Raw genomic sequence first — 11,232 nt, forward strand, 5'->3', positions numbered from 1 at the left:
TTAATTTCTTGAATATTGAAGTAATTCTTGATTTTCAGGGCCATACGGCACAGAAAAACATTGAAAGTTTTGACAATTCAGGCAAAAAGTTTTTGAATTTTCAATCTGTTGAAAACTGAATTGTACACGATGTTCAATTCTCACAATGAGTTTAAAAATTCAAGCGTCCATTGAAAAATCAATGATTGTTTAACACGAAGAACCCAATTTTCTTGAATTTTCAAGATGAATGAAAAATTTTGTTAACGTTTCCATGTAAAATTGAATTCAAACTCACATAAAAAATTCAGATGACGCTGTGACTGAAATTTCATGAAATTTCTAACAGTGTCTTTCCTAAAATCTCTCAGAAAATATCATTGACACGAGAAATCCCACCAAAACTGTTCAACCGGTGTAAAAAATTGTAAATTTTCACGCGATAAACCACCTACCCACCGTAACAAATACATTTCAACTCAAACAATTTATCGAAAATATTATAAAATCCCGGATGCTCATGGTCACGGGCAATGCACCTCTCTCTCAGCGTAAAGTAAAAGAAAAGAACAACATTAACCTTCCAACCATTAGCATCTTTCCATGAAATATTTCGCACGGGATGTACCAGCCGGTAGCATTGTAGACGAAAGAACTCCCCCCCCCCCCAAATGATCCAATGCGGATACACATAAACATAAACAAAGGAAAAGAAAATAAATATTAATAACGGTAGAACTCTCCTCTCTCTCTCCCTCATTAACTTGTAAGCCCAGAGAGCACTTGTAAGACTCCCTCATTTATGCATTTCTCTCTTATATGTCTGGGTGAGCGTTGTTGGGCCCCATTACGGCAGCCCAATTAATCTATGCACAATTTTATAATTAAACGGCTAATAGCCCATAGAATTACACTGCTCCATGGAAAATACACTGCACTAACTCCCACGTATTTAACGAATTGGTGTTGACGTGGGTTTTAATTTCATCGTCGAACGAAAAAAAAAAACACAGAAACAAGAGAGAGAAAAAAACAAATTTAAAAGCAAGACGTTTCCATAAAGTCTTGAACGAGAAAATCCAGGACAGACTTAAATGCATAATTTTTTTTTTCCTACTCACATGTCCGACCGGTAGAGAACCAATTAAGGCAGTTGAAAAAAAATGAGGTCTTATTGTTTCATTTAATTTGGTTAGGCAAATTAATTAAAATAATTGTTGAGAAATCATCGTCGGGATAAATGAGGGATGCATTGTTGTGGCTTTTATGGTTTATCAATTCATTTCAATATTTTACCTATTAAAAAATGAATGAATAATTTATATTTGAAAGAGTCCTCGTCATTTATCATAATTATTCAATTAAATTTTCCATTGAGAGCTTGCGATATTAGAACGTATGAGAAAATTAAGATGGAAATTGTTGGTTATATTTATCTATTCGCTTGTTTTACTCTGGTTTTGCCTGTTTCGTTTTTTACGCAGCTTCGGGAGAGGTAATTCGATGCTACAGAGCGGCTTCTTCTTTTCCCGATTGCCCCCCGTCCCTCCCACCCCCCTCTAGGTGGAATTTTCTTATCCACAGATATTGCGTTTTACACATGAGTGAAGTCGCCTCCTTATGATCATTTTCGGCATCTCTTTGCGATTTTACCGGGACAAAACAGTTGTCTCTCTTTCGCACTCCATCGCCTGCATCGCGAAACCACAGGTACTGAGTTTATAATGTATTTACATGAATGACTCTAGTTATTCTTCATGATTTTTGACAGTGAAATGCACGGAAAGGTGGTGAGGAATGATGGAAAATCTAGCAGAAGTCTGAGAAATTGAATTCATGAATTGTTCAATGAGATCATGATCATTGTCCTCGTGCTAATGTAGTTGCTTTTAGGCAGTGTCTACTCACACGCTCCACGGTAACTTAAAGAAACTGAACAATTGAGAATTTTACTTCAAAGCATTGAAGGCATTTTGAGTACAATGCGGGACACCGGCAGAATAAATAGAATATTAATCATGAGTGGTCCAGAGTAATGACCCTCTTCGAGATAACTTAACAAGAATTTGAACTTGAATAAAATCCCTAAGGAAAATCTTGCAAAGTAATTTTAGAACCTGAATGACAGCTGAACACTCATCTCGGTGAATTTCATTCGCATAGCGAACCCAACACATCAGAAATGACTAAATGTAACTCGATTATTTCCACCGACTTTTTCATGAAATTTCTATTTCTAAATAACGAGATTTCCGGAAATTTCAGTGACAATATCACTTGTTGAACAATGTCCGCCGGAAATTTTTGACAGTTTAATGTTTAATGAGAACCTCATCGAAAACAACAATCAACAAAAATTGATAGTCGATTACAGACAAAACCCTCTACAAGCGCGAAATAATGCGACCGAAAAGAACTGAACAAATGAGACAATTTGACAATTTGACTTCAACATTCTAAAAATTAATCTGTATATATCAAAGCATGAAATTATTTTGCGTGCAACAAGCGCTACACGACGAATAAATAGATTATTAATCATGAGTCATCGAAAGTAATGATCCTCTCCGAGATAACTTAATAAGAATTTAAACTTGAATAAAATCCCCAGAGAAAATCTTGCAAAGTAATTCCATAACTTGAATGCCAGCTGAACCCTCATCCCCGTGAATTCCATTCTCTAAACGAACCCAAAACCTCTGAAATACCTGAATAAAACTCGACCGTTTCCGCCGATTTTATCATCAAATTTCAATTTCCAAATAACGAGATTTCCAAAAATTTCAGTGGCAATATCACTTGTTGAAAAACTTCCGTCGGAAATTTTTAATAGTGCGATAAGAACCACATCGAAAAAAAGTATTCAACAGAAATAACTTAATAAGACTTTGAACTTGAATATAATCCCTAGGGAAAATCTTTCAAAACATTCCATAACCTGAATAATAGCTGAACACTCATCCCCGTAAATTCCATTCACTAAGCAAACCCAAAACCTCAGAAATAACTGAATGAAACTCGACCGTTTCCACCGATTTTTTAATAAAATGTCAATTTCCAAATAACAAGATTTCCTTGAATTTCGGTGGCAACATCACTCGTTGAAAAATTTCCGCAGGAAATTTTTGATAATTTAATTGTTAACGAGAATCACCCCGAAAAAAACAGTCAACAGAAATTGGTACTCAAATACAGAAGAAACCTCCCACGAGTACGAAATGAAGCGACTGAAAAGAACTGAACAAACAGATATTCGAGGCGGAAAATGATGCCACCGAAACAGTAGTCACTCGAACCGCACGAGCCGACGGCCCGAGTGCCTCTGAACTCTCTTCGCAGTTACAACTCCGGATTATTTGTATCCCCCAATGCCCCTTGAGTCGACTCATCTCACTTCCTCCTACACACCAGAATATCCCATCTCTCTTTTTCGCCCTCGCACTGTCACTCGACTCAATCCGTTTCCGTTTGTAGAAACCCACGGGAAAACTGTTGTCAATGAGTCCCTAAAACTTCCACCTACAACCCAATCTCAAACATATCCTGAGTCATGTAAACACTGCTCACTTTGCCACTCCAAAATACGAGATGAAATCACACGAGAAAAACACTCACGAATGTAACTAAAAGATAATCGTGAAATTTTCAACGAATTCAATGCTCAATTCGACAAAATTTTCCCAGTGAAACTGGGGGATCCCCTCTGCTGCGTTTACCATTCCGTTTCGTCTGGCAAAGTGGGTGGGGTAAGCCCCATGGGTTTCGAGTTATAGAGTATACCTCTCCCTGAAAATGGGTTTGGGGACGAATTTCATTCGGAGAAACAGCCGTGAAAGGGACACCTGTTGGCGCTAGAGTTTATATTCAACTGTTGTAGACCATATAAACCCTCGAGAACAGAGGTGAATACACAGTTGGAGAAACAATGGCACGTGCCACTGCTACCAGTTGAACGTAAAACAGTCTATTCAATAAAAAAAAAGATGATGAAAATTAGAATTTAACATTCTAAAAACTGATGTCTATGTATCAAAGCATGAAGTTATTTTGAGTGCACTAAAAGATAGAATGACGAATAAAGAGAATAGTAGTTATGAGTGGTCCAGAGTAAGGATCCTGTCAGGAATATCTCAAAAACGATTTGAACTTGATACGAATTTACAGGGAAAATATTCCAAAGTATTTACAAAAATTGAATGGCCGAATCAAAAACCCTCAAAATTATCAAATGAAACGAATAGTGAATGTAAACATGATGAACAGTGGTAGATATCCCAAAAGGTCTATTCAATGAAGAAAAGGCGACGAAAATTAGATTTTGGTATTTTAAAAATTAATCTGGTGGTGTCAAAGCATGAAATTATTTTAAGTTCATCAAGAGATACATGACAAATAAAGAGAATATTAGTCATGAGTGGTCCAGAGTAAGGATCCTGTCAGTAATATCTAAAAACAAATTTGAACTTGAACCGAGTTTACAGGGAAAATATTCCCAAATAGTTACAGAAACTGAAACAAAATCGAAAACCCCAAAAATTATCAAATGTCATGAATAGTGAATATGAACCATGAAGAGCAGTGGTGAATACCCTAAAAAGTCAATTCACTAAAAGAATAAGGTGACGAAAATTTGAGTCTAACTATCGAAAAATTATTCTATATGGAATAATGCATGGAAGTCTTTTGAACGAAACAAGAGATGCATGATATACAGAATTTGATTCATAAATGCTCTGGAGTAATGATCCTCTCAAAGATAACTCAATCACGATTTGAGCTTGAATTAAATTCACTGGGAAAATTTAGCAAAGTAAATTAAGAAACTGAATGATAACACGAAGAACCCCCAAAAATAATCAAATGAAATGCATAATAAATACAAATCTTAAGGGTCCACTGAATAAAAAACGATGACAAAAATTAAACACTAACATTCTAAAAATCAATCTGCATGCATCAAATGAAGATATTTGGAATGCAATGACAAATAAACAGAACATTAGTAACGATTGGTCCAGAGTAACGATCCTATCAAAAATAACTCAAAAAGGATTGAACTTAAATTAACTTTGTCAGAAAAATCTTCCCAGCGTAATTTAAGAAGCTGAATGACAGTTCAATACTCGTCTCCCCCTATTCCAGTCAATGGAAGAACCGAAAACCCCAAAAATAACTAAATGAAACGAATAATAACATAAACCGTCGAGAGCAGAGGTGACTACGCAGTCGGAGAAACAGTGGCACGTGCCAGAGCTACCAGTTGAACGGCAAAAAGTCCATTCAGTAAAAAAAAGTGATTTCAACATTTCAGAAATTAATCTTTATGTAACACCTAGTGAAGAGATGACGAGATACCCAAAGAGCAAAGAAAATATTCATCACAATGTCACAATGGTTCCATAGTAATGGTCGCTCCAAAAATAACTCAATGAAGATTTATACTTGAATTTCAAACCACAATGGTGATTCTACTTCACTAGCAATTCCAATATTTCTTTATCCAATGAAAAATTTCCACAAATAATTCGACAAGCTAAATGACAGTTCTCCACTGACCAAAAAAAAACGAGGATAATGAAACAAAACGACTAATAATTGAGTTTAAAACGTGTTGAGATAAGTGGTTGCAATTAAACTGCATTCAGCCACTGTTTTAGTAGCCAGCCGACGAAAAAAAAACAATATATGTATAAAGTCCGAAGATGAAGCGCTGCCCAGAGGGGACACCTGGTGTTATTAATGTACATGAAGATTTTTGTTCGAGCTTCTGTTTCATTTTATTCATTCCATTCACCTCTTGCACGATAAAACCCACCATTGAATCGAATGTCATTGATGCAAGAAATAAATAAATAGCTAGAATAAAACATCTCAGGGAGTCTGGTTGGAAGGCATCTATACACGGCTTATCTTATCGCTTCACCCTGATCTAACCATCCACCTTTTGCTGTCGATGAATTTTGCCTTCTTCAGGAGGCTACTGGACATTATGCGTAAATATTTTCCAATGCAGACACGGTGAAAGAAGTTAAGAACCTTTCTGGATGTTTGTGCGGCTGAAGGATAATTTACGCAGTCGGCATAAGAGGTGGACAGTGAGAAAGGGAAGGAACTTTAAAACAACATAACAGAACAAGAACACGACCGCATGGGACTCTAGAATCGTGATCGCCCAGAGGTTGTACCACGGTTTGGTCATGACTATTTTTTTTTTCGAATAACATTTTCCCTCATCTCCATAACCCTTTTCCCTCCTTATCGATCGCAAATGAATACAGGAGCGGGGGAAAATGGTGCCATCATTCGAAAGAATTTCTGAATAACTCACCTGGCTGTAGTGCAGTCCCTGTACAGTACATCAAAGTCCTTGCAGCTGAGTAACTTGCAACGATTAACTCCAGGTTGTATAGCCCCAAGACCCCTCAAAATTCTAACCTGCTCGACATTGCAAACAAGTGGCACAATATCGAGTCTCTTGAGTTTCGTGTAAACCGTGTGTAATCCACCAACAAGATGCTTGAGAAATAATTCAAATGCCTGTGGCAAACACAGCATTGTATCACCGGCAATAATAAATGCAGCAACTTTTTGTCCACGATAATCAACAAGTTTACACTCATTAGCTGTTGGATCACTGGAACTTATTGGCGGTGGTGAATTGTAAGATCTTGGTGGCATACCATGGTGTGCCGCTGCCATAAGATCAAGTGGTCCACCATGATGTCCAGATAGCATACCACCCAATTGGCCAAGTAATCGTAGTTCTGGTGGTGGTAAACCTGGCATTCTCGGTACCATACCTGGTATACCACCTGGACCACCACCGGACAATGGTGGTGGACTCAGTGGTAGTACTTGTGGTGGTGAGCCACGAGTTGGTGAGCCCGGTGTTGGTACTGATCTTTGTTGCAATTGATGCTCACGCAATTGATCACGGGGATGGGTTTGATGCGACGGTGGTGGCTGATGGCTACTGTGATGCTGTTGATTAACGCTGTGCTGTCCCGACGGGCTGTGGGGATGCTTTGGACTACCAGTTACTGGACTAGCACGTGAACTGTGATCCGAGGAACTGTCCATTGCTCCGTGATCCATGGATTACGAACAATTTTGTTTAATCTCTCTGATCAACACTTGTCTTTATCACAACTAATCATTCAATTAGTGAGCATGCCCAATCTAATCACTGCTCTCACCAACATATAATTAACCTATTTGATATTTCTTTTCTTCTGGTTCAATAACTGTTCACTAGAATTGTTGCAATTTTTCCAATCATTTGTTTGTCACTTAACACATACACAATTACAGTACATGATCTACTCGCCTGTCCTATGGACCAGTAGACAGGTTTAAATAACCAAAATTAATAAAACAAACGCGATTATTCACTGCACGAAGAACAATTTTAATGAGTCAGTAACTCGACGTCTCTCGATACGATACGGTTGGAATAACAAACACCACTGGTTTTTCAAGTTAATACGGTTTTAGTAAAAAAAAAAAGAAAACCGGGGATAAAGGTTAGAACCCCTTTTTGAATTCGTAGTGGTAACGCGGCGATCGTTCACAAAGTGGCAAACGCTCTCTACTCGGTCGAGTTGGGAGTATTTCCCTACCCAGTCACAGATGTAATAAATAAAAACATCAGTGGAAGGCACCCGGTTGTAGTTATAACGTTACTGTAGTGGGGGTAAAAGAGGCGGTAGCAGGGAGGTTGGGGATAAAGGGGGATTGGTTGAGTTGGCTTGATTGCCTGATGTATCATTGGTTGTGGGGAGTTTTGAAGGGGTAACGCCCACTTTATCTTAGTGCCTTCCTACGGACAGTGGCGGAACTACTGTTACCTTTTAACTCTCATCCCCACCTCTTGCTTTTATCATACAATCGTAGATTGGAGGGTGGAAAATATATTGACCATACCCCCCCAATGGTAAAATATACATTTCCATTGTTTTACAGACGACATTATAATTGTGTAGAATTTTTTTTGAGCTTTAATTGAGATTAGGTTCTCAATTGAAAGCGAATTTTTCGCTAAATTACTGACGCTTGAGGCAGTTTACAACGGAAAAATCACTGGGGGATGGGTCAATACTTCTCAGACAGGGCCAACACACACGTGAAAATGGGGATTGAACCTGGAAGGCCTCAAGAGAGGAGTTTAACACAGTCGTGAACACAGTACGACGACTCGGAACGAACGAAGCGTCGTTGGACGAACGAATCTGGGTAGTGGGGGATTTCTTCTTTTTTTAATCCAGAGTCCTCTCTCCTCACCGTTTTCTTTGCCAGTTCTCTCTGTTCCTCTTTCACTCACTCATCCTTCTCTTTCTCACACTGGCTGTGTGGTATTGCCAGACGGGGAAATGGTAAGGGGGAATTCTCTTTTACTTTGTCGTTTGTTGGGTGAGAGTGGGAGGGGAAAGGAGGAGGTGAAGAATGTCGCTGAGAGGAATCGATCGCAAACACTCTTCGCGTACCCCGCGCACCAAGACTTGCCATTTTTATTTTTCAGTGTCTCCTTTTTTTTATTTTTTTTTTTCATTCACCTGGAGTCTTTTTTATTGGAAATATGTTTAATTACACTTGTTCCACAATATTTTTCACTCGATTATGCTGATTTCTATTTTTATTGGGAGCCGGGGGTTGTTTGTGGTTTTATGGTTGATTGGAGTTGTGGATTATTGCAGGGTTGAGATGACTAATTTTTTGTCGTCGTGTGTGACTGGAAGGGGAAAAATTGCTAGGGGTGATGAGCCTAATGGGGGTGAGCGCTGGACTATCTTTCGGCCGGTCAACCCCTCATCTCTGCCCTCATCGTCCCGGTGACCTAGATTCATGGACTAGTGAGGGAGCCTTTTGCGTTGTACGAGTGTATGGTTTATACACCCAAGGTGTAACAGCTGATATCCCACGACCTAGTGCATTTCTATCCCCTGATAATTCCGCTCAATTCGACGAAATTAGCACAGGCCATTAGAAAAATAATCAGAGGATAAAACGGAGGAACATTGTTTTTTGTGTGTTGGATTAATTAGAGGAAGTGTCTTGTTAGGCATGTGATGACTGAGGTAACCATGAAAAAAAAATTGAAAGACGTAAATAAAGGAGAGGGGTCGATGTGTGAGGGCGATCAATCATAAAATCGATGTCACTAGTCTGGCAAGACAGGCCAACGGGTTAGGAACATCAGTGGAGATCCAAAACCGCCCACCAATTAGTGGTATTAATGGCATACTGGGGATTTTCGAGGGAGCTAATGCCACTCTCTACTCATACGTCTATCTATAGATGTTGATTTTCATGGGTGTATTATAATTTTACGTATTTGTTGACATTTTTAACGAATGAACGAGCAATAAATGATATTTCCATAATTTTTTCACACTGTTGGAAATTTTTTTGTCAATTCCACAGAAAATAGGATAGTAATTCTCGTGAGATTGACATTGAATCCGATTCGGGAGAAAAGTCTAGGTAGAATTCAAGGAAATTCATGAGTTTTCAGTGAGGGTGAGATGGAAATTTCAGAACTTGGTTGAATTTTCAATGGAACATGAATATTCAGAAACAAAATGACATGAGTTTTCCTGATTTTTTTTAATTTTCACAGAATAATTGAACTGAAAAATCAACCATTTTATTGATTTCCAGATTATTTGAACAAAAAATCAATGGAATATTTGATTTTTCAATGACAAGATTTCCTGAAATTTCAGTAGAACTTGAACACGATAAGAATTTCTGAAATTTGGCACGGAAAATTGAGACAAAAATTTTTAACAGTGCATGCTTTGGAGTCACTGATGACGAGTTTGTCGGTTAATTTTACGAGAATCGTCCCATTCGAATGTTATTAACAATTTTAATTGTTTAAAAGGCTCCATCGCGCAGGATATGACAGATATAAAAAAAAATTCTGGAGCAAAAAATTTTGCTACAGTTATAAAGAACAACTTTTGTTTTTTTTTCAAATTCTTATCTTATTGATCAATTAAACTGTTGAAAATTTTCGTATATAATACCACAAGAGCTTCAAAACTGTCAGATATTTCCTGATAGTTTTTATATTTATGTGTTAAACACTTATTGTGTTTAATTTCCACGGAAATTTCAGGAAATCTTGTCAGTGAAAAATCAAAATATTTCATTGACATTCTGCTTGAATGATCTGAAAATCAATAAAATACTCAATTTTTCAGTTCAATTATTCTGTAAAAATTTAGCAAAATAAGCCAAATAGGTAAATTTAGCAAAAATTGAGTTCATTTCATTGCATGTAAGTTTGTTCCTAACTATTCAAGTTCCATTGAAAATTCAATAAGGTTGTGAAATTCCCGTCTTACTCTCACTGAAAACTCATGAACTTCCTTGAATCCTACCTAAAACTTGAAATTTCATAACCACTTTTCCTTAAATCGGATTCAATTTCACTCTCATGAAAATTACTACTACATTCTCCATGATATTTCTAAAAATTTCCAACAGTACAGTTAGACAAACATAAGAGCCATTGAATATTCAACTTGACAAATTAAAAAGTATGTTTTGCCCCATTGTTTTGAAAGATCATGACTTGGTTTTTAAAAACAATTTTCGCAAAACAAGTCGTTTTTTCGATTAAACGACAAAAAAATCCAATTTGAAAATCACCTTTTCCTTCAAACGAAAAAGAGGAAAAAAAGGGGTGAACATCGTTTTTCAGAGATGAACGATGCGCATACAGCCAAACAAATGTAAGCGTTTTTCACTCCATTCAATCAATTTTAGTATTTTTTTATTTACTATTTGTGATGGGAAAGGTATTTCACACGACGGAAAATGGGCGCCAGGCATTTTCAGTCATACCTCCGTGTGATACGCATTGTTTTCGGCCTCTGGGCGCCTCTCTCTACTCTTGCTGCGGCCGTTACCGTCCACACACTATCGCCCAGTATGAAGGGAGTATGCGGCGAGTGTTTGCACCCCGTGGCCTCGTGTTGTGTAGCCCCTCACGGCCATTGTTTGTGCGACATTGTACACATCCAGATCCAGCACCAATATGTTTTCGAATATAAGCCAAAAGTTTATGCCGTTTAAAACAATTGAATTTCCCTTTCTCCTGTTATCCATCCAATGCTCTCGTCACATTCTGTTTTATTTCTTTCGCTTTTTCACGCCTCGGATCAGTCATATTCACACGAACGCAGTCCAGATAATACGTGAGGATCAATGGTCCATGAATAACTCGAGTAAAAATATTTCATTGTA

General features: G+C 37.7%; 1 protein-coding gene across 3 annotated transcripts in view; it reads right to left on the reverse strand.

The window, feature by feature from the left end:
• The window catches only part of LOC107040208 (dachshund homolog 2), a 293,567-nt gene extending 285,978 nt beyond the window's left edge, over positions 1-7,589 (reverse strand). For all 3 annotated transcript variants that reach the window (XM_015260176.1, XM_015260177.1, XM_015260175.1), the window contains exon 1: positions 6,308-7,589. In XM_015260176.1, coding sequence (XP_015115662.1) covers positions 6,308-7,074 — 767 coding nt within the window. In that variant the 5' untranslated portion in view covers positions 7,075-7,589. The remainder of the gene's footprint in view (positions 1-6,307) is intronic.
• Positions 7,590-11,232: the final 3,643 nt, after the last annotated feature.

Source organism: Diachasma alloeum, unplaced genomic scaffold (genome assembly GCF_001412515.2).
Source record: "Diachasma alloeum isolate Michigan unplaced genomic scaffold, Dall2.0 Dall_scaffold_00325, whole genome shotgun sequence".
In the NCBI taxonomy this organism is placed as follows: Eukaryota; Metazoa; Arthropoda; class Insecta; order Hymenoptera; family Braconidae; genus Diachasma; species Diachasma alloeum.